The 24,107-nt window shown below is 44.3% G+C and overlaps 1 protein-coding gene and 1 long non-coding RNA gene across 25 annotated transcripts in view; both read right to left on the reverse strand.

Moving 5' to 3' along the window:
* The window catches only part of LOC142158631 (poly(rC)-binding protein 3-like), a 1,531,228-nt gene that overhangs the window by 60,776 nt on the left and 1,446,345 nt on the right, over positions 1 to 24,107 (reverse strand). For all 24 annotated transcript variants that reach the window (XR_012692823.1, XR_012692822.1, XM_075212788.1 and 21 more), the window contains one exon: positions 372 to 413. Coding sequence is in view for 22 of the 24 variants with exons in the window: in XM_075212788.1 (XP_075068889.1) it covers positions 372 to 413 (42 nt within the window). In the remaining 2 variants the exon portion in view is untranslated. The remainder of the gene's footprint in view (positions 1 to 371; positions 414 to 24,107) is intronic.
* On the reverse strand, positions 9,989 to 20,746 carry LOC142158633 (uncharacterized). The gene is made up of 3 exons (XR_012692824.1): positions 19,858 to 20,746; positions 10,936 to 11,232; positions 9,989 to 10,776 (listed from the first exon to the last, which is right to left on the reverse strand). It is a non-coding gene; the product is annotated as an uncharacterized LOC142158633 (long non-coding RNA).

Below are 24,107 nucleotides of genomic sequence, written 5' to 3' on the forward strand. Positions count from 1 at the left end.
TCTACAACTGGATTATTAAATATAAACAGAAAAAAGATTAATCATAATTTTTTTTAAACTAGGATATAAATAATATAACAATTAGAAATAAATTATATAATTATTGTTATTTCATGTAATGACTACTTTTGTTAACAAGCAATTATACTACATAGGTGGAATTTAAATCCATGCAAAATTATTAACAGAAATACAGATTTCAATTTGTATCTGGGCCACAATACTTTCTACCAATATAAGGTATAATTTTCAATTATCAGTTGCGATCTGGGTTGTCAAAAGAAAGTCAAGACACATGGTACAGAAAGTATCTGCTGCCCAGTACAAATAAATAAATAATGTTTGATATTATTGAAATTTGCTGGACTCACGTCTGGATGTGGAATAGCATACTGCCCCTGAATTGCAAATGCCTGAAAAATGACAAGTAAATAAAAAGTTACACTTGAGGTTTTTTTCTGTTTGTTTTTTTATGACTGTAGATCTAGGATTACAAATATGATTTAGTGAAAGATACTGAATAATTATAGAATATATAATTGAGTAGGAATGTCATACCAGTTCTAACAAAAAAAATCCCTGTGGAGATGGGCATATTCATTTGGAGGAGAGCATAACTCATTGTAATTTAACAAGTTTACCTATGCTCTATCATTATCACTCATTCTCATCTATGTACACTTGAGCACCTGCTCACAATGTACAGATATAACTATCTACTATTTTTCTTGGTGGTACAGCACTGGTCTCTCTACATACATGGTTGCTTTTCTATTGCACTTGAGCAAAGAGGAGTAAAGTCATGTCTAGCACTGCGCCTATACTGAGTACCCACTATAGAAAATTTCTGCCAATGTGATATCGTTAACAATTTTACCCAAAACTGAAAGTCCCAATTAGCATGCTAATTCACGTGTACACACTATACATGTTTTACAAGATTTACCTTCAAATTTGTGCTCTTCATCTGTCATAACCATTGGCTGAAAATATTGTGACTCTGTAAACTCGATGGAGATCTGTCTACACTGCTGGTCGTGAGTGCATACACACTTCAGAATTTGCCCGACATCGTTACATCATAAATAGGGTTTTTAAGTTACCGAAATCCAGCAAATCTCAAACGCCTCACCTGTCTGCCTTCTCTTCCAATATCCTTTAAATGTGCCCTTTGGAATATACGCTCTGTTTGCAACAAACTTATCTCCATACATAACCTCTTCCTCTCAAACAATCTCAACCTTATGACAATAACAGAAACATGGCTCACGCAATCAAGCACTGCCACACCTGCAGCCCGCAGTGACATTCACAGTTTCTACCAAATGTCCCATCACTCATGTTCACATCTTTTTAAGTACATACTGCTAGGATTTTTTAACTCATTCTCTATGCATGTTGCTTTCATCTATCACCCACCTGTACCCCACCAACAATTTCTTGAACACTTCTCTGCATGGCTCCCTCACTTTTTATCTTCTGACATCCCCACCATCATCATGGATGATTTCAACATCCCTATTGCTAATCCACATGCTGCTTCAAAACTGCTCTCTCTAACCTCCTCATTTGACCTCTCCCAGTGAATTGAATCCACTACTCATCAGGATGGCCACTGTCTTGATCTTGTTTTCTTTAGACTATGCTCAGTTTCTAATTTCCTTTCCCCCTCTTACTCGCTCACTCCCAGTTATGTAACTTCCCGGCTGTGAAACTTTTTCAAGCCTCCACACATCGGCAGGAATATTAACTCTATTGATTTTCCACTTCAACACCTTCTCTCCCCAATTTCTACATTCTCCTCCCCTGATATGGCAATACCTCATTTTCTGAGTATACATATACGAGATGCCCAATACCATCTGCATTCTTGTAAGCATAACATCATTGGGGGAGTTGGACATGAACAACACAGAATTTTTGATTGGTGTCGTTTCCGTTCCCTGCACATAGTGAATGAACATAGAAGATCTATCTTTGGGACTTCTTTTGGGACTATCATTATTAAGTTGTGAAAATATTGCACTATTATTGTCCCTGTTTTGTGTTTTGTGTGAGTTTGTTATAGGTCTGGTGTACCCACCTATAGACAAGGAAAATCATTTATCATCAAGTGGGAGGAGCCTATATCCATATTGAACATCTTCTATGTGTTTGAAAGTCTGCGCTTGAACGTACGTGGTCCATGATTTTATAATACCTCATTTTCACCATACCATAGCAAATGCCTTTGATTGAGTGGTTTCAGCGACTCTTCATACTCTGCACAGACTTCGTTGTCAACTGTGACAAACTAAAGTAACACGAAATCTACAAAAACTTTCTTGTAAAGCTGAACGTCACTGGCGTAAATCTTGTACCTCTTGTACCTCTAATTATTTCAGTGCATATACTGCTATCTACCACTCCTATTGAGAGATTGGAAGTATGCTTGTTTAGCAGTGTCCAGAGCACTTCAACTAAGCTCAGGCTTCTAACCCCAAATGCCTTTTTAACACATTTAAATCTCTTCTCAATCCTCCCACCCCAAACCCTCCAACTACCACCAGTGCCACGGATCTTGCTCCCTATTTCAAGGACAAGATTGATAAGATCAGACTTGAAATGGTATCATCTCCCTCAACTAGCAATCAGCTCAATTCCTTCCCGACATCCTCTGACATCCTTTCTTAATTTGATCACACAAATAAAGAGGAAGTTTCTACTCTCTTCTTATCTTCCTACTCTATCTCCTATCCTCTTGATTCCATACCATCACAAATTAGTAGGTCCCTGTCTCATGTCGTCATTCCACCTCTAACTAAAATCTGTAATCTATCTTTCTCTACTGGTATCTTTCCATCACTATTTAAGCATGCAGTGATTACTCCTATTTTAAAAAACATAATTCTGACCCAAACTCTCACTCAAATTACCACCCCATTGTAACAGATTCTGGATACTATATTACTAATCTTGATTAGCGCTGGCTTACCTGAGTCTAACGATCTCCCCGGTGTTCACCAAGAACCGCCGCAAGGCGGGGTGGGCTTCGCTGCCAGGAGTCGCACGTCGCAGTCCCCAGGTTCGCCCCAAGATGTAGTACAGCGGAGTGAAGCGGAGGTAGCGGAGTCATCAAGCCGGTTCGGTACACAGGAATGGAGTCAGGCAGAATCAGAAGGCAATTCGGAGTCAACAAGCCAGGTTCGGTACACGGGTCACAAGAATAGGAGAATGGTCAGCAAGCCGGGTCGGTACACAGGGGTAGGAGAACCAGAGAAGTCAAACAGGCAGAGATCAGCACACAGGTAGACACTGGAAACTGGAAGACACTGCAATCCACGGAGAACAGGAACCAGGAACAGGTAAGTGTTGCTCTGAAACTCAGCGAGTGCCAGAGTGAGGTTTTTATGCTGAAGGGGATTCAAAATCCCCCCCTCTGAGATGTGGTCATGTGACCGCCTCCGGGTGCGGTCACGTGGTCCTGGATGCGGAAGTGCGGCTTCCGGACGGAGCGGCAGGGATAAGGTAAGTCCGTTACAGTACCCCCTGCCATAAAGGTGGACTCCGAACACCTAATAGGGTTTCAAAGGAAATTTTTTATGGAAGGATTTAAGCAGACGGGGAGCATGCAGATCAATGGCTCTTACCCATGAGCGCTCCTCAGGGCCGTAACCCTTCCAATCCACTAGGAACTGTATGGCACCTTGAACTTTACGAGAATCTAGGATAGTTTTAATCTCGTATTTGACTTGATCCCGATCCACAACAGGAGGCGGAGTTCTGGATGAGGTGGAGAATCTGTTGGTTACCATCGGTTTTAACAAGGAGACATGAAAGACATTGGGTATACGTAAAGAGGGAGGCAGACTCAATCTAAAGGCTACGGGATTAATAATCTCAGAAATAGCGAATGGACCAATAAACTTGGGAGCAAATTTTTTACTGGGAACCTTTAAACGAATGTTCTGGGTGGATAGCCATACCCTGTCACCGACTGAAAAACTTGGAGTCATTCTTCTCCTTTTATCATAGAATTTTTTGGAACGAGTGGTTGCTTTCTTTAAATTTATCTTGGTCTGTTCCCAAATAGCGGAGAAGTTACGAAACCGAGAGTCCACCGCCGGAACTTCCGAAAATGAGATTTGAGAGAAGGTGGGTAGTCTAGGATGGCAGCCATAAAGAACAAAAAAGGGGGAGTTAGAGATGGCCTCATGGAAATGGTTGTTATGGGCAAACTCGGCCCAAGGGAGAAGATCCACTCAGTTGTCTTGGTTACTTTAGATAAATATTCTTAGAAATTTTTCTAATTCTTGGTTGGTTCTCTCAGTAGCCCCATTGGACTGGGGATGATATGCGGAAGAGAAGTCAAGCTTAATCCCGGATTTATTGCAAAAAGACCGCCAAAATTTTGATATGAATTGTGATCCCCTATCGGAGACAATATGTTGAGGACAGCCATGGAGGCGAAATATTTCTTTGATAAAAATATCGGCTAAGGAGGAGGAAGAAGGAAGGCCTTTAAGAGCAATAAAGTGAGCTGTTTTAGAGAAGCGATCCGTGACCACAAGCACCACAGTACAGGATTTGGAAGGAGGAAGGTCCGTGATAAAATCCATGGAGATCTGTGACCACGGGTAATCAGGAATGGGTAATGGGAGCAAGCATCCATAAGGCTTCTTCCTAGAGGTCTTGTGTTGAGCACATTTGGAACAAGCAGCAACAAATCTCTTCACATCTTCCAGCAAGGAAGGCCACCAGTAACTTCGGGACAATAAGTCCCAGGTCTTGCGAATGCCGGCATGCCCAGAGAAGAGTGAGTGATGAGCCCAGTTAAGGAGCCGGGTGCGTAGATGTGGCAAGATGAATGTTTTGCTCAGGGGACAACCCTTTTTCAGGTGTGTAAGTGCCAATACTTGACATGGATTTACAATGAATTTATTATCTTCTGAGGATTCCATGTCAGCTGGATCAAAAGAGCGAGATAAGGCGTCTGCCTTCGTATTCTTGGATCCCGAGTGAAAAGTGATGTTGAAATCAAAACGTGAGAAGAATAAGGACCAACTTGCTTGTCGAGGGTTTAGACATCGAGCAGTGCGTAAGTAAAACAAATTCTTATGGTCGGTATATATGGTGATAGGAAATTGCGCTCCTTCTAGTAGATGTTTCCATTCGGAGAGAGCCAACTTGATGGCCAGGAGCTCTTTGTCGCCAATCCCATAATTCTTCTCAGCAGGTAAAAAGCGACGGGAAAAGAATCCGCAGGGATGAAGTTTTCCAGAAGGGCTTCGCTGTGATAGTACAGCTCCTGTGCCAACAGAAAAGGCATCTACCTCCAGGACAAAAGGACGTGAACAATCCGGCTGTTGAAGAATGGGTGCAGGTGAAAAAAGAGACTTTAATAATATAAAGGCTTGGATAGCCTCAGTGGACCAAATACTAGCATCAGCAGATTAAGGGTCAATGCTGTGATGGGAGCCACAAGAGAAGAGTACCCTTTGATAAATTGACGATAATAGTTGGAGAATCCTAGGAAGCGTTGAATAGCCTTAAGACCCGATGGTTGGGGCCAGTCAAGTATGGCTTTCAATTTCGTGGGATCCATCTGTAGACCGGTGCCCGAAATAATATATCCCAGGAAGGGAATCTGTTTCTGCTCGAAGGTGCATTTCTCCAATTTGCAAAATAGATGATTTTCTCGGATACGTGAGAGGACCTCCAATATATGAGTGCGATGGGATACTAGATCTTGAGAAAAGATGAGAATGTCGTCCAAGTAGACGACTACGGATTGGTACAAGAGGTCTTGAAACAGCTCATTCATAAAGCCCTGAAAGATGGCCGGGGCATTGCATAACCCGAAGGGCATGACCAGGTATTCGAAGTGGCCATCTCGGGTGTTGAACGCCGTCTTCCATTCATCTCCCTCCTTAATGCGTATGAGGTTATACGCTCCTCTGAAGTCAAGTTTAGAAAAGATGGTGGCACCTTTAATCCGGTCAAATAATTCGGAAATCAGTGGCAGTGGATAGCGATTTTTAACGGTAATGGCATTCAAACCTCTGTAATTAATGCAAGGGCGGAGGCCCCCATCTTTCTTTTTTACTAACAAGAAGCCAGCCCCAGCTGGGAAGGCAGACTTGCGGATGAAGCCCCTTTTTAGATTTTCTTGGACGTACTCCTCCATAGCCTTAGACTCCGGGAGGGAAAGGGGGTAAACACGGCCCCTGGGAATGGGTCTACCAGGTATCAGGTCAATGCCACAATCCCAGATTCTGTGAGGGGGAAGTCTAGTGGCCTCTTGTTGACAAAAAACATCAGAGAAGGTTTGGTATGGTTCAGGCAAAAGAGTCACAGGAAATTCTTGGGAACATCTGGGACTATTCGGAGGAACCACTCTCTGTAGGCAGTGAGAGAAGCAGGACTGTCCCCAGGACAATATGTGACCTGATTTCCAGTCCAAGGTGGGGGAGTGAAGACGAAGCCATGGAAGTCCTAGGATGACTGGGTTGGTAGATCTTTGAACTACTAGGAAAGAAATCTTCTCCAGATGAAGCGCTCCTATCTGAAGCAGTAGGGGAATAGTGCGTACCAGAATGGACCCCTCAGGAATTCTTTCCCCATCAATGGCCATTAGAGAGATAGGTTGTTCCAAAGCTTGCGTGGGAATGGCAAATTGTTTAACTACCGCGGCAGAGATGAAATTTCCTGCGGCTCCGGAATCAAGAAGAGCTGACTGCGGGAAAGTTTTTTGTCCTAACTGAAGGGAAATGGGAATAGACAGGCAATCATTACTACTGGGAACTGACTGACACTGAGAAAAGAGGCCCAACGATACAGCTCCTGAACTCGTTAGGCCCTGTCGTTTCCCGAGCGTTTAGAACAAGAACTCAGAAGATGGCCGCTCTCTCCACAATATAAACACAACTTGTTCCGAAATCTCCTCTCCCTTTCTTCGGCTGACAGGCGGGTCCTCCCCAGTTGCATGGGCTCTTCAGGAGGAAGAACAGGGGTTTGGAAGTTGGGGGCCAAGCGAATCATACTACGCTGAGACTGTTCCTTCTCAGAATTACGTTCCTTGAAACGCAAGTCAACTTTGACACAGAGGGAGATAACATCGTCCAAAGACGTAGGGAGTTCCTGAGATACCAGCTCGTCTTTGATTCGGTCTGAAAGGCCCTGCCAGAAGGTAGCTACTAGGGCTTCATCGTTCCAGCTAAGTTCAGAGGCCATAGTTCTAAAGTGGACAGCATACTGTCCCACAGACTGGTTTCCCTGGCGGAGACGTAATAAGCCGGAAGCGGCATTGGACACCCTTCCTGGCTCATCAAATATTTTCTTGAAAGTAGACAAAAAGAAACTGAAGTTATGTAGAATGGGGTCGTCCCTCTCCTATAAGGGGGAAGCCCATGCTAAGGCTTGACCGGACAATAATGAAATCACATAGGCCACTTTCGTTTTTTCGGAAGGGAAGTTCCCGGGTAAAAGCTCGAATTGTATGGAGCATTGATTTAAAAATCCTCTGCAATACTTGGGATCTCCATCGAACTTGGGTGGGTTAGGTAACCGTAACTGTGAGGAAGAAGTTGCTGCTGCGGCCTGAGGTACAGGAGCCACTGCCGGCCCGGGTGATCCACCAGCCACTAGGGTGTTCTGGACAACATCCAACCGAGTGGATAAACTATTGAGGAATTTTAAAAGTTGCTCTTGGTTAGCTTCTTGCTTATCCATCCTTCCTACTAAATGCTCCAACAGATCTTAGCTGTGGTATTGTCACTCACCAGACTGTGAGTGCCATTTCTCCTGTGTTCAGGAACCGTGGCCGTCCGCCATCCTGAGGGTCTGCGCATGTGCAGCCCTTATGAAACCTTCAGTACCTGTTGCTTTTAATTAATTGGATGATCAGGCAACCCTCCCTATTTAAACCACCTGTGATCATTACCTAGTTGCCTGATCTTGGAGTCTCATTCCCCATGAGCCTCTGAAGGTGTTCCTGTGTTTCCTCGTGTATTCAGCTCCAGCTGATTCCTGTCTACTACGATTGTGGTTTCCAGACCACTTTAACTCTCCTGTGTTCATCGTGTATGCACTTAGCCGATTCCTATCTGCTACTGCTGTCGGATCTCAGACCGTCTCAACTCTACTGTGTTCATCGTGTCTGCACTCAGCTGATTCCTATCTGCTACTGCTGCCGGATTCCAGACCGCCTCAACTTTCCTGTGTTCAGCGTGTCTGCTCTCCGCTGCCTCCGTTACTACTGCCGGGTTCCAGACCGTCTCAACTCTCCTGTGTTCATCGTGTCAGCTCTCCACTGATTCCTATCTGCTACTGCTGCCGGATTCCAGACCGTCTCTACTCTCCTGTGTTCAGCGTGTCTCCCCTCCGCTGCCTCCGCTACTACTGCCGGATACCAGACAGCCTCAACTCTCCCGTGTTCATCATGTTTCCAGTTTTACTTACTACTGCTTCCTGAGTATTGCTCCTTTGATTACTGGTTACCTTTCGTGCGCTGCACCAACCTGATTACCGCTTCCATCCTCCAGTGGTCTCTCCTCCGTTCAGGTATCCCTGCACTTCTCTTTGACAGCCTGCTCTCCTGAAGCGCGGTATGCATACTTTCTATTGACTTTGCTATTGTATTGCATATATCCGTCTGGACTGTGTTGTGTTCATCTCCGGAGTCTTCCATCTACTGAAGCTATTGTTACTATTGACTTTGTTTCCTATTACCTGGATCTCTATAGTGACTTTGTATACTTCAAGCAGCGCTTTTCAGTTATTAATGTATTGTGGTTATCATCGTGGGATCAAGTTCCGTGTGTCACCCGTGTATCCTCTGTATTCCATGCATCTCCTCGTGCCCCTCCTCACATATATATAGCAGTGGTACAACTTGCTGAACGCAGACCACTGACTCCTGTTTCCCATTGGCACCAGTTTCAAGTATCCTCTCACATAAGCAGTGGTACAACTTGCTGTACGCAGACCACTGACTTCCCCGTTACCTACTTGCACCTGGAACCCATTCCTTCACTATAGACAGTGGTACAACTTGCTATACGCAGACCACTGACTTTCACTACCTCCTCTCTACTCCTGGACATTCCTCCTCACTATAGCAGTGGTACAACTTGCTGTACGCAGACCACTGACTCTCCTCACGTTTACTTGTCCATCTGGTTCCTCGTGTTCATACATCTAAGTCATTACCAGTTGCTGCTAGTCATAGACTTTCCTTGAGCATTCTCTCACCATCTGCTGATTCTTCTGTTCCGTTGTCACCCTGCTACCAGAGGACCATAGTACCAGCTATATTACTCTGGTAAGAACATCATCTGGTGATATCCTGGGCAAAGACTCCTAGTGCCCGTGACAGGTATCCATGGTCAGAGCAAACTGTAACAGATTCTGGATACTATATTACTAATCTTGATTAGCGCTGGCTTACCTGAGGTGCGGAGTCTAACGATCTCCCCGGTGTTCTCCAAGAACCGCCGCAAGGCGGGGTGGGCTTCGCTGCCAGGAGTCGCAGGTCGCGGTCCCCAGGTTCGCCCCAAGATGTAGTACAGTGGAGTGAAGCGGAGGTAGCGGAGTCAACAAGCCGGTTCGGTACACAGGAATGGAGTCAGGCAGAATCAGAAGGCAATTCGGAGTCAACAAGCCAGGTTCGGTACACGGGTCACAAGAATAGGAGAATGGTCAGCAAGCCGGGTCGGTACACAGGGGTAGGAGAACCAGAGAAGTCAAACAGGCAGAGATCAGCACACAGGTAGACACTGAAAACTGGAAGACACTGCAATCCACGAAGAACAGGAGCCAGGAACAGGTAAGTGTTGCTCTGAAACTCAGCGAGTGCCAGAGTGAGGTGTTTATGCTGAAGGGGATTCAAAATCCCCGCCTCTGAGATGTGGTCATGTGACCGCCTCCGGGTGCGGTCACATGGTCCTGGATGCGGAAGTGCGGCTTCCGGATGGAGCGGCGGGGATAAGGTAAGTCCGTTACACCCATCTATCAGCTCCCATGCCCCTCCAAACTTCTCAAGCAAATTGCCTACACTTGCCTCACACTTTTCCTTTATGCAAACAACCTATTGGATCCTCTTCAATCAGAATTTTGGTCTCAACACTCCATAGAGACTGCACTGACCAACGTTGTCAATGATCTGATCACAAGTAAAACTAAAGTTGATTACTCAAATCTAATTCTCCTGGATCTCTCTGCTGCATTTGATTTCTCTGGAACAACCTCCACTCCATTTTCTTTATCAGTTGGAGTACCACAAGGCTCAGTGCTAGGTCCTCTGCTATTTTCTATCTACACCACTTCTCTAGGAAAACTAATAAGCTTCTTTGGATTTCAGTATCATCTCTATGTGGATGATACACAAATCTATCTAGTCTATCCTCTCCTGATCTCTTATCATCTGTGTTGTCTTGCGTTACTCACTGTCTTTCTGCCATTTCATCTTGGATGTCCTCTTGTCAACTCAAACTCAATCTTTAAAAACAGAATTAATAATATTTCCACCAACAATAGAAGCTTACTCCTGACATTTCTATTTCTGTTGATAACATGACCATAAATTCCACCCCGCAAGCCCACTGCCTAGGTGTAATCCTTGACTCTCAACTATACTTTGTTCCCCACATCAACTCTATATTTAGATCATGTTGCATACATCTAAAAAACATTTCCATAATACGTACATATCTCACACAAGACACTGCAAAAACTTTAATTCAGGCACTCATCTCCCACTATTGTAATTTCCTCGTTACTGGTCTTCCCAAAATCAGACTTGAGCTCCTACAATCTATTTTGCACGCAGTGGCTAGATTGATTTTCCTTGCAAATTGTTTTACATCTGCTGAGTCACTCTATCAGTCTCTACATTGGCTGTCTGCTTTTCAACGAATCCAATCTAAAATTCTTTCACTAACAAACAAGGCCATCAACAAAATGGCACCGGCATACATCTCCTCTTTTGTCTCAAAATATCTCCCACCTCGACACTTCATTTCTGCACAATATTTGCGTCCCTCTCTTCCACTCTCATCACTTCCTCCCATTCTCGGTTAAAAGACTTTTTCGGGCTGCACCCACTTTATGGAATTCACTCGCACCACAAGACGTTCCTCTAGTCTTCAAACTTTCAAGCGTTCTCTGAAAACCCACCTCTTCAGACAAGCTTATGATATTCCTCTACCACCCTCTTAATCTCCCTAGGTTACCCTATTACCACCCTCTACACAGCTAACACAAGTCAACAACCTTCTGACCAACATAATTGTGTGACTAAGCATACAGCCCACTAAATACTTTGTAACCTTTGCATTCTAGATGGACAAATATTCAGTATGATGTAGCACTTACCCTTGTGTATCACGGTGGTAATCGTTTTTACGATTACCACAATAACGACACTGAGAAGTCCTCCAATTAAAAGACGAATCTGTAAAAAAAACGATGTCAAGAAAAACAGTCTAACCTGTATACCGAAGTTGCAGCTGTCCGATTGGCGCAGGATGCTGAACGCAAGTGAGTCCGACTACTGAGGTGTCTGTCAGGAGCCTTTAACGTCAGTGGACTTCTATTCCTTTTAATTTATGTTTGGTTAAGTGTTTCAACACTTAACCTGCGGAGTTTACATTGCTGCTTTAAATTAAAAGGAATCGAAGTTCCACTGACGTTAAAGGCTCCTGATATACACCTCAGTAGTTGGACTCACTTGCGGTCAGCTGCAACTTCGGTATACAGGTAAGTCTGCTTTTCTTGACGTCATTTTTTTACAGATTCATTTTTTATTTGGAGGACTTCTCGGTGTCGGAATATTCCGCACTAAAAATGCGCTCCCCACCTGTGTATTCAACCATTGTCCCATAGATTATTAGCTTGCAAGCAGGACCTCTTACCTCTACGTATGTATGTGTTACCCAGTATTGTTTTATTACTGTTTGTTCCCAATTGTAAAGCTCTACAGAATCTGCTGGTGCTATATAAATAAATGTTGATGATGATAAATTCAAAGAAAATGACAAGATGTGCTTTGGTACAATAAAAAAAGTTTGTGGAAGTGTACACGCTAATACAATATCGGACCCAGCTTAACACTCCAAATGATTTTGGCATTCCACTTCCTTTATTAACCATTCCATACCCACTGTCAATAAACAGCTGACCAAGATTTGCTCGAAGACAATGTGCGTGTCATTGAAAGCATCTGATTTCAGCATTACAAGAAAGCCTTTGAGTTAGTTCCTTGGTCACCCATTGTTAATACATTGCTATGTTCCACAAAGAAAAAAAGATAACTAAAATGTAAAAAAAACTCATTGATATGGACCCGGTCATGGCGTTGCTCCACCTTTACCCAACCACTGTCCCCAAGCATGACCAATATCTCCTATGTCATATCCTGACCAGTACCAGAGCAGTGATAGCCCAAAATTGGAAGGCTGCTGCCCCTACTACCCAGCCTAGAATTATCTCCAAAATCCAGCACAGCTTTGAAATGGAATCAATAGGGATTTCCCTACTCTACTTCTGTTTTGACCCCTGTCATGAAGGGATTCAAGTGACATGTATACAGCACAGAGGGGGCTGGAGAAACTAGAGGAAGCTCTCCCCCCCCCTCCTACTCATGTGCCTTTAGCTTTACCGGAACACCCCCCCCCTCGCCGAGATGACTAATGGCCCCCGTTGCGATGTCCCTATGAATGTTTATATTAACACATTGCACACCGATATGTTCTTTCTCTTTACAATGTTTTGCAATTTTTTTCTGTATCTATATAACCTGCAGTTTCATCTATATTGCAATACTCATTGAGCAAATACCCCTGTGTCCTCTCCCCCCCGTTTGACTTCCTTATTATTTTCTGTACCCCATATATTAGCAAAATTTTTCAATAAAAATTATTGATGATAATATGTAAAAAAAAAAACAAAGATCAAAAATATTAATAAAAAGTTAAACAATAAAAAGTCCCTGTCTTGAATGCATTCTGCATTGGTCTCATGCAGTAATGTGTAGATGGAACACCATATATGTTTAAATGTATGTCTTCCCAGATTGATCCTATAAGGGCAGGCCTGAAAGAAGGAGGAACTTTCCTCCCATTCCTTGTTGCTGCAGGTAGGGACAGAGCTACATGACCCATGCACTGCAGCCCCTGTCACCACTCTTTCCCTTCTCCTTTAATCCATTCATTCCTTCTCCTCAGAAGGAATGAATGGATTAGAAAGACTTCCAGGAAGCAGAGAGCTACAACTTCTCGACATCAGGTAAGTGTGATTATTAATTTAATATACTCCGTGGGCCTGAATCATTAAGGAGAGCAAAGCATAAAAAAACATGTTGCATTGGAGGGGGGAGGTAAATTTAAAATGTGGGGACAGATTTATAGTTGAGAATGGTGTGTATGTAAAAGGTTAATATACTATGTGTACCTATGTAAATAGTTAATATACTGTTGAGAGTGGTGTGTCCCCTCCCGGCTTCCAGGCACCACCTGCCACACTACCCCTTCCCAGACTCCAGGCACCCAATCTGCCACAGTCCCTATTCATTGCTGCCTGACATCCCATCTGCCACACTCCCCTTTACTTGCTTCCATGCATCCCATCTCCTACACTCCCCCTTCTCTGCTTCAAGACACCCCTTCTGACATACTCCCCCTACCCTGCGTCAAGACACTCCATCTGCCACACTCCCCCCTAGCTGCTAGACACCCCCAAAACCCACACTTCACCTCCATGCTGCCACACTGGTCACCGCAGCCAATAACCCCATGCAGTCACTGGCCCTGCCAACACATTTCTCCTCACTTATGACTGACATCTGCTGCTGTACATCACCTGCCACCATTCTTCCCTATCAGGCTGGCCTCTCTGCACCACTTTCATAGCAGTACTGCAGAAGAGGGATGACAGAAGGGAGAAGACAGAAGAGAGAGAGAGAGAGGAGATTCCATTCACTTTTTTCTAGGCACGTGCATGTAGACTTTCGGGTTCAACATATATTTAAAATATAGGTAATTTACTTATATAAAATGCTTTTTTAACATATTTAATTGAATAGAATATTCTTTTTCTTTTGGAACTTGTTAATTATATGGACACCACTGTAGCTCTCCAGCGCTGTGCCGCTACTTACACTTCATCATTACCATTTATATAGCGCCACTAATTCTGCAGCGCTGTACAGAAAACTCATTCACTTCAGTCCCTGCACTATTGGAGCTTACAGTCTAAATTCCCTAACATACACACACAGACAGAGAGAGAGACTAGGGTCAATTTTGATAGCAGCCAATTAACCTACTAGTATGTTTTTGGAGTGTTGGAGGAAACCGGAGCACCCGGAGGAAACCCACGCAAAACACAGGGAGAGCATACAAACTCCACACAGATAAGGCCATGAATGGGATTTGAACTCATGACCCCAGTGCTGTAAGGCAGAATTGCTACCCACTTAGCCACTGTGCTGCCCCTACACTTGTGTTGTTGTTTTCAAATCCTCTGCTGCCTGGCTGACGTGATGACTTATTCAGTGATTTGAAAAAAATAAACTTTATTCAGTGGGCAGGCCATGCCGCCTCTAGTGGCTTGTATTTTATGGCTGGCCTTGCTCCTTCAGCATTCTGCCATTGCAAGCACATGCTATTTCATGGGCCCCTGCTATTACATTCTCCTGGTGTTCTCTTCATGTCCCAGTCCAACACTGTTTAACTCAAATCAGGGGCGGATCTAGGAAATTTCTATACCCCGGGCGATATAGGGGGGGGGGGGGGGGCGATTTAGGCCCCGCCCCTTTCCGATATCTAAGGCTGCCGGCGGCTGCACAGTATGTGCAGGTCCGCTCGGCAGTGACAGTGTGCTGCCCGGCTGCTCTGATTGTGTTTAAAACACAATCAGAGCAGTCGGGCAGCACACTGTCACTGCTGGACGGACCTGCACAGTGTGCAGCTGTCGGCAGCAAGCCCCTGGATCCGCCACTGACTCAAATACTCCTAAAAGTGGTACATCCCACCAATGCAAGTAATCCTTCAGCCCTATCTTGCTTTCTCTTACCCTAGTAATGTACTTTGCTTTGATGCTGTGTCCTGTGTGCATAAATATCACACCATTAAAGGAAATAAATATTTTAAACTAAACTGAGTATGTTTGTTCTTGGACCATATATCTACTTACCATTTTAATAGTTCCTTAACTTGAAAATACACATAGGCTATTTATTTGAGACACGTTAAATCAATAATAACAAGGTATAAGTGCACTTGACAGTAGGAAAGTACATAAAAAAATCTGTGAAATACACTATGAAGTACTTTCAAAGTGGTGAGTGCATCAACTTTTTTCCTGCACATGCTGTGAGTCTGTGATATGTGTTAGTAGTTGTTTCACACAGGTAAGAAGTTCCATCAAAACAATCTTTAAGTTATGTTTTTGATTCACCATTCCTGTACTGTATTTCTAAATTAGTATTTTTAGTCTTTATAGTCTATAAATACACTTAGAGCTGGAAAAACAAAGGTAATTTCATTCAGCTAATAAAAAACTAATCTTTTTGTGCGCTACTTCTGTACACAAGCCACATCTAAAAACATATAAGAATTTTGAGTAAGCTAAATTATATATAATGTTTTGTATAAATTTAAAGGACCACTAGATCCCAAAATTGCTAACATGACTTTCCATTATTAAATAGCAGGGCCTGATTAAGGGTTCTGGCTGCCCTAGGCTAATACGGCCGCAGCGCCCCCCCCCCTCCCTCCTCCGAATATATCGGTGTATAGGAACACTCCTGAATATGAATGTTCAGGTGTATTCTCCAGCATTCAAATTTAGACAGATTGTGCCATTGTCTCTTACCTGTCCTTGCTCTTCTCTCTTGCAACTTTGTTATCCTCTCGCTGGCTTCTGGAAAGTTGGCGTCCTTTTTTGAAAATGCAAAAATGTATTATAATGCAAACCCTGAATGATTAGGCCCTTTAGTTAAAACAAAACACTCCATTATGGCCAGCTAAAAGTACCCCATTGGACAGGCATATGTAAGCAATATCTGAATATTTGTTGTCAATCAAATACAAACCTCTACCAGCCCCATCTCACTAATATTTAGTATTCTAGTGATTGCTGAGACCACCCATGTGACCACCACACAATCATGAGATTCTGCCCCCCAAAGCTGCTCTATTTTTTAAATACCCCCTGCAGCCATTTTCCTTAACCACAACCCCCCCCACAGCCATTTTCCTTAACCCCTGTTGCAGCCATTTTCTTTACCTCCCACCCTACATCCATCCCCCTTGCAGCTATTTTCCTTACCTCCACTCTGCTAGCTAGCTATCCCCCCCCCCGTCACATCAAAACTCCCCCAGTCACATATATCAGCCCCCCTCCTCTGCCCTCCTTCATACATATCAACCTCTCTACCTCCCTATAGATTTTCATGGCAGCCCCCCTCCCACCCTATAGATTTGTATGACAGTCCCCCTCTCCCTCCCTATACATATGCATGACAGTCCCCCCTCTCCCTCCCTATAGATATGCAGGGTAGTCCCCCCCTCCCTATAGATATGCAGGGTAGTTCCCCCCCCCTCTATAGATATGCAGCGTAGTTCCCCCCCTCCCTATAGATATGCAGGGTAGTTCCCCCCCTCCCTATAGATATGCAGGGTAGTTCCCCCCCTTCCTATAGATATGCAGGGCAGTTCCCCCCCCCTCCCTATAGATATGCAGGGCAGTTCCCCCCCTCCCTATAGATATGCAGGGCAGTTCCCCCCCTCCCTATAGATATACAGGGCAGTTCCCCCCCTCCCTATAGATATGCAGGGCAGTTCCCCCCCCTCCCTATAGATATGCAGGGCAGTTCCCCCCCTCCCTATAGATATACAGGGCAGTTCCCCCCCCCTCCCTATAGATATGCAGGGCAGTTCCCCCCCTCCCTATAGATATACAGGGCAGTTCCCCCCCTCCCTATAGATATGCAGGGCAGTTTCCCCCCACCTCCCTATAGATATGCAGGGCAGTTCCCCCCCTCCCTATAGATATGCAGGGCAGTTCCCCCCTTCACTTACCTGTAGTTGTGCCAGCGTCGCTCCTCTCCTCAGATCAGCAGATAGGAAGTGAAGACGTCCTGCTTCCTGACTGCTGCACAGCAACAGGCAGCCTGGCGATTGGCTGTGTGTTGCTAACCACTGACCACCAATGCTTTTGATCATCGAGCCCTCCACCCCCCCGCAGCGCCCCCCCCCCCCCACCCCGAAAAAAAAAATGAATGAAGAAAAAAAATTAATAAATAAATAAAATTAAAAAATTAAAAAAAAAAAATTACCCACAGTGCCGCGCCCCCCGGGACCCAGCGCCCCAGGCTGCAGCATGGTCAGCCTAGTGGTTGATCAGGCCCTGTTAAATAGTAAAGTATTATCTCCCCCACTACATTTCAGACAGCTGCAGCTCCTCTCACAGCTTTAGGACAGTGTCCTGATCAGATCTCATTCAGATCAAAACCAAACCACACAATGTTTTCCTGAAGAGCAAGTCTCAAATGATGTCACTCAAACTGTGTCTGCTTAGTTCGAGAAGCACTATATTCTTAACCTGGCAACCTGCTGCAGTGGAGTGAAAAGATTGCAGCGGACATTGTCGATATCCCTATATTTCATGTACATTAGCCAACTCAGTAATATGCAGCCTCTCCTATACATTAATGGTAAATTCTGACTTTACTTGTGTGACAGGATGGGTTCACCCACATAAACTCACCCACCTGTCACCTACAATCTACAGACTATGTCTATTATTTTACCTACAGTGGATTCATTTGTTCTGATGGACTATATTACATGTAGTCTGAAAAGACATTTTCTGCTGGATTTATAACTGAGTTATGGAATAAGCCTGATGGAAATTAAAAGCTGAAGTTTGTGTTCATAACTAGTTTGGACCTCACTAAGAGTTAACAAAACAATGAAAGGTTTGGGTATGCCCAATGTGGGTGTCATTAGGGGAAGGCTTAAGAGAAAGTTTATAAAGTTCCGTGTGGGAGTGAACTTGGTTTCTTGGATACAGGAAAAGCTGCCCTTCCTCCCATTTCTGTTTACTGGCTCTACAGTTCGCTTTCCTTTGGTGCTTGCCTGTGGTGGGGGAAGTGCTCTTCCCATCTCTATGTTTGTTTCTGTTGCAGACCCGATGGTGTGTGATGCCCCATGGTGTCCGAGCTCTGTGAATAGTGTCACAGCCCTACGGCCTTTGGTTTTGCAGGAGAACACTGTACAGTTGCAAGGTAAGGTTGGTGGGGTGCTCATTACTTGTATTGAGGCATTTGGAACCTGTTTCCTTCAAAGAATTGGCTTAGGCTCAGTGCAAGTGTAAAGGGCGTATAGGGGTCAAATGGCAATCCCCTGCCTGACACTCCAGCTACTCACCCGATCCTGAGAGATCACTACAAGACACACCGTGCTATTTTCAACAACACTTTGGGAACCACACCCCGCATCTGTGCATGCCAGTGCGTCCGCCGGAGCTGGAACCAGCCCTTTGGTTTTTACAGGGGAGAGATACCAAAAACAGACAGGTTATATACAAACAACATTAACAGTTTGGTGTGTTACCTGCCATCGATCCCCTCACCAATGGTCATTTCTTCTACTCTGGGAGTGGACCGATCCGGCAGCTGCTCACCTGTCCTGGGCCTCCTGTATCTCCTGTTATGCAGCCATTCTGCAGGCTTACACCTGCCACCTGAAGCCCCACTTCTCTGGGGCTCAGGACTTTGGGTGCCCTTCTGGATCCAGTAGAGGGGCCAAGTATGCCACCCTCAGCCTACCACTACACTCAGAAGGGACCAGATGCAAGGGCCTAGCGCCTTCTTATGCTAACCAGGGCTTAGCACCCCCCTAAGCCAACTAGGACCTGGGATCCTCTCAAACTAGCAGGCCCTAATGTCCTCTTAACAACATAGGGCCTAGCACCCCCTAAACCACTGTCAAGGCACTAGCGTCACACTACAAAGGAGCATTTGGCCTGGTGCCCAGCTAGTTGTGGGCCTTGCTCCCTACCTAGCGATGGGCCTTGCACTCAACTATTAAGGGTCTTGTGCCCTATAACTGACTAAGGGCCTTATGCCCACTACCTGCTCAGCCTTGTGCACAAAGAATATTGGGACTTATGCCCAATCCCTTACTGCCTGTAGGCCCTGTGCCCACTAACTACTGGGCCTTGGGCTCTAAGACTAATGGGCCTTATGCCCAGACTACTGAGGGCCTTATGCCTCAAATATACTAACTATGGGCCTTGTGCCCAATCTAAACTACAGGGCCTGATGCCCACTAACGCTAATGGGATTAACGCCCTTCAATCCTTAACTGGCCCGGGGCCCTGTGCCCCCCTACTTGCCAACAGGCCTAGTGCCCGACTTTAGCCCAAGGGCCCTGTGCTCCACCTACAGGATTAGTATTCTTACATGCACGGCGCAGGACGCTCAACTTGCCCCTGGTGCCGCTTCTCTTCTTCAGCGCCCGGCTCTCCCCTGTCTTCTTGGAGGGGTCGGCTCTTAGCCCGTACAAGGGCTCCCCGCAGTTGATACTTATTTGGCTTAATCCCGATGTCTTCTCCCTTTTTTCTAGAGGGGGCTTCTTCCTTCATCTTCTTGTGGCAGGGTAGCTCCTAGCCTTTTCAAGGGCACCCTGCCATGGTTGCCATTTTCTGCTTTTCCCCATCCCACTCCAGACTCAATTGCTGCTTTCCTGACTCATCTAAATCTCCCCACTCTGGATAGCAATAGCCTGACAGACCTAAATCTCTCCTTCTCCCAACAGGAAGTGGAAGCAGTTCAAAATAAATAGATATATACATTAACACCTTCTATACCACCTACCCGGAAACACTTGCTCTCTCCTTAACTCATTAGATAACAGCGTGATGAATGGAAGTAGCTTCTCGGCAGAAATGCTTGAAGCACAGATCATCACAATCCCAAAGAGGGTAAAATTTATAAACCTATAGCTTTGCTTAATACTGACCTGAAGATATTCACCAAACTCCTCGCTACCTGATTAAATCCATTTCTCCCTCACCTCATTAATTCGGACCGGGTAGGCTTCATACCTGGTCGTCAGGCGTCCAACAATAATAGACACATCTTGAATGTGTTGGACTTTGGACAATCCACCCCAGATGAGTTGGTCCTGCTCTCCCTTAACGCGGAGAAAGACTTTGACAGGCTCCACTGCTATATGTGTGAAAGGTCTTAAGTTTGGCCTCCCAGGTACCATTCTCCACTCAATATTATCCCTGTATCAGAGTCCAACAGCCAGGATCCCCCTTTATGTTTGTCCTCACTATTAAACCTTTGGCCCAAACAATACAATCTGCTCCTGACATCTCAGGGATCACTTTCTACTCATCCTTCCATAAATTGTGTTTGTTTGCAGATGATGTGTTTCTATTTGTTACCAGCCTGAGGACCTCGTTGGTTGCTATGCAGCTTATCCTAGAACAATATAGTGCTGCTTCTTTCTATAAATTGAATATTAGCAAATTAGAAGCATTGCCTGTTAACATCCCTTCCTCCTCCCTTGCATCTTTGCAGCAGACATTCCCCTTTGTGTGGGCACAGAAATACTTACCCTACCGAGGTATTCAAAGTATCCTTACTATTGCTAACATATTTGAAGCCAATTTTGCCCATATACTTCAGCATCTTACATTATTGACCAAGAGCTGGATCAACTACGGGGTCCTCTGGTTGGGCTGTATTGCTACCTTTAAGATGATGCTTCTTCTAAAATTAATGTATCTCTTTCGTACTATCCCTTATGTTGTACCCAAACATTATATGGACCGCCTCTACAAGCTGAACACATCATATGTATAGAAACAAAAACGCCCCCTTCTGGCTTACCACCGTATGACACTTTATAAGCAGCAGGGGGTTGGCACTCCTCAATCTAGCTCTCTACCAAGAGGCATGCATCTTAACCTACCTCAGAGATTGGTCCCTCCCCCCCAATGCTAAGCCGTGGTTGTATATGGAACGGGGCTCCTGCTCAACCTTTCTCTTAGTAGACTTGCTGTGGACCCCTAGAAATGCTCGACTACCTCCCTGCTGTTGCCTCCTCTCCATCTTATGTGCTCTGCTGATTTGGGCTAGATTAATGAACCAACATACTGAACTATCATTACTCACTTATAATATCTTCCTTCAGACCCATTCTAAACTTATCCCCCAGTGCAATCTCACCACATGGAATTCTAAGGGACTGACCCTTCTTAAAGATCTTTATGCTCAAGACCATTTCCTCTCCTTTCCCCTTATAGAGGTGTGTTTTAATATCCCTACTAAAGACATGTTTAAGTACGGCCAAATTCACCACTGGATAAGCTCGGCCTCCAAGACTGACAAAAGGCCCTAACAGGGGGAGAATAACTTTCTGGTATCAGTATCTCCAATCTCTCATTGTACCCCCAAAGACCCCGTCCCAAACTAGATGGAGGAGTCGAGCCTCCATCTTAACCTCTCCCCCCCCAGCAGTGGGAAACTATACTACTTCACACCCTATATGTAAGTGTATTAATCACACTGAGATGCACGTTAAACTTGTTTACAGATTATACCTCACCCCGGCCAGGCTTCATGTTATTTGGCCCTCCCAAACGAAATCTTGTTGGCATCAATACAACAGTTGATATATTTCATGTCTTTTGGTCATGCCCCATCATACAGCCACTAAGAGGTTTTTCTAATTTAATTTCCACCGTTTTGAGGGGTTCCGTTGATATGGACCCAGATTGACGCTACTCCACCTCTATCTTCTATCTTCCATTTCTGTCCCTAAACATGACCGCTATCTCCTGGGTCATAGCCCCCATCATGAAGTCATTCCAGTGGAACGCATATACCACAGAGGGAGCTGTAGCATCTAGAGTATCCCCTTCCACTCACTCGCTCCTAGCCTAGTCGGACTTTCCCCGGGATGACTAGTAGATTTTTTTGTGCTGTTCCTCAGAAGGTTTATATTTCCGCGTTGTGCAATGTCATGTTTACTCTCTCTACAAAGGATTGCCAATATTTTCTCTTCTTTGAATATTAATATCTGTGGAGTTTGATGTGCTGTTATACTCATTGAGCAACTTCCACCCTTCCCACGCGAGCAGATTCCCCATGTCTCCCTTCTGCCTCCATTTTTAATTGTTTGCCTCCCTTCTTATTTTCTGCACCCCATATCCTTGCAAAAATTTCTCAATAAAGATTTATTGATAAAATAAAATAGCGTTGCCCAGCGGATTATATAGCCACAACGTTGCGGGGTAATGTGGCGAGCCTTAATTGACTTGCCATGGCGCAAAATTTCAAATTGCTGGAGATAAGCCATGATTGGCTTACTTTTCCGGCCCTGATTGGCTCACCTGCCCACTGCTACTGGGTCCTGCAACAGAAGACATGAGCTTACCTGTGCAGAATCGTCAGATCGGTAAGTGTAGTTTTCATCCCTTCTTTCTCTTTGGCTTCCATTTTCGCCCTCTTCACTGCACCCTCTTCTGCTGTGGGGCACGTCTCCACACATGTACCGCCCCTGAGGTTGGTCTTGTGGTTGCGTTACGATTAGCTCAGAAGGGTTCAGGTTCTGGAATGCCTGGGATTATTGCCCCCATTTAAAGTCAAATGACAAGGGTGCGGCCTTAGCCGATCTGCCTACAGTGTTCTTCCCTCCCCATACAGTCGTTTATTGGGTTAAATAAATAACTCTTTACTTGGCTACAAATTCCGTGTGATGTCCTTTATTTATTTTACAGTTTTAATGGTAAGAGTAAGGTGGTTATAGTTATGACACCAACAGCATTTTAATAGATGGAGTTACAGTGTGGTTATGAGCCAGAAGATTATGAACTGAAAACTTCTTAAATGTAGTCAGGTGGACTGCACGTGACTTATTTGGACTACAAAATGTCCGCTATATTGTTTTCTGGAATTTTGGACTAGTTAAAAACAGACCTGCAAGGGAAGATCTAGTTGTTCTGTAATATACTCAGCTTGGTATAGTAGTTCTGTATCCTACCAGCACACCTGGTGTGTCTACAGGGGTAGGGTGACTGTGGACCAGACTCATACCATGTTGATAAAAAGTGCAAGGCAGAGTGGCTGGGCAAGTTAAAGCAAGTTACAAGAAGCATATCTTCAACTTGGCTGGGAAGTATTCTCACCGCCACAGAGCAGAAACCAAATATAGGAACTACAACTTGGCCAAAGAACTGCTGTAGCTTGATCCATCTAAGGTATAATCATTGAACTCTATAGCAGTTAAAGGATAATTGACTCTGAGATGCTGTGGAGGTTCTTTAGAAACCCAGTAATACCATGGTAGTTATTTTAATTGTTCATTTTTCTTGTTTGCTATTGTTTACAGTTCGGTTTTACCTTCTGTAATAATGATACCTTTGGATCATCTTTCTCTCATTGCCTGTGTGATCTAGAGGACCCTATGGTGTCAGAGTTACCTAGTGAGTTCCAGGTCTAACACTCTGGTTTCCTGACAGCTTGCTATTTAAACAATAATCTATCTATCTATCTTAAAAAAATTAGAGTTAGCTGGTAATTTTGAACACGTATAGAGAAATGTGTGGGTAAACTGCCTCAATCATTCACTCTCCAAGTAGCCAGCTTTGTGCTCATGTTATATATGCAAATATAGAAAATGTTTCAAAATATCTTTTGTTCATATGTTTTACTGAACTTTTATAAATAAAGAAAAAATAAACTTTTAGTAAGTGTGTTGTTCCTTTAATTTGTGTTGTATTTTGAGCCCAATACTTCTTCAAGAATGTTTGCTGAAATACTGCACCCCAAACAACTGTGTACGGTATTTCCTCTCAATTATATAATTCTAATGAATGGTATTAGTGTGAACTTATGAGTTCAGTATCCCTACAAACAAACTTGTAGTAAATGAAGGATGAATGAGAGACATGAAGAGGCTTAAATTAATTTGCAACTTAATAAAAGACTGCATGCACAATATGTTGACAACCATTTAATGTATGGTGAAGAAGGGAGCTAAATAAAATGTGATAGCTGGTATTGCAGTGATTCTAAAATGACAAAGCAGTTGGGGTGAACTGATCTA

This window comes from Mixophyes fleayi, chromosome 5, assembly GCF_038048845.1.
Source record: "Mixophyes fleayi isolate aMixFle1 chromosome 5, aMixFle1.hap1, whole genome shotgun sequence".
NCBI classification, from domain to species: Eukaryota; Metazoa; Chordata; class Amphibia; order Anura; family Limnodynastidae; genus Mixophyes; species Mixophyes fleayi.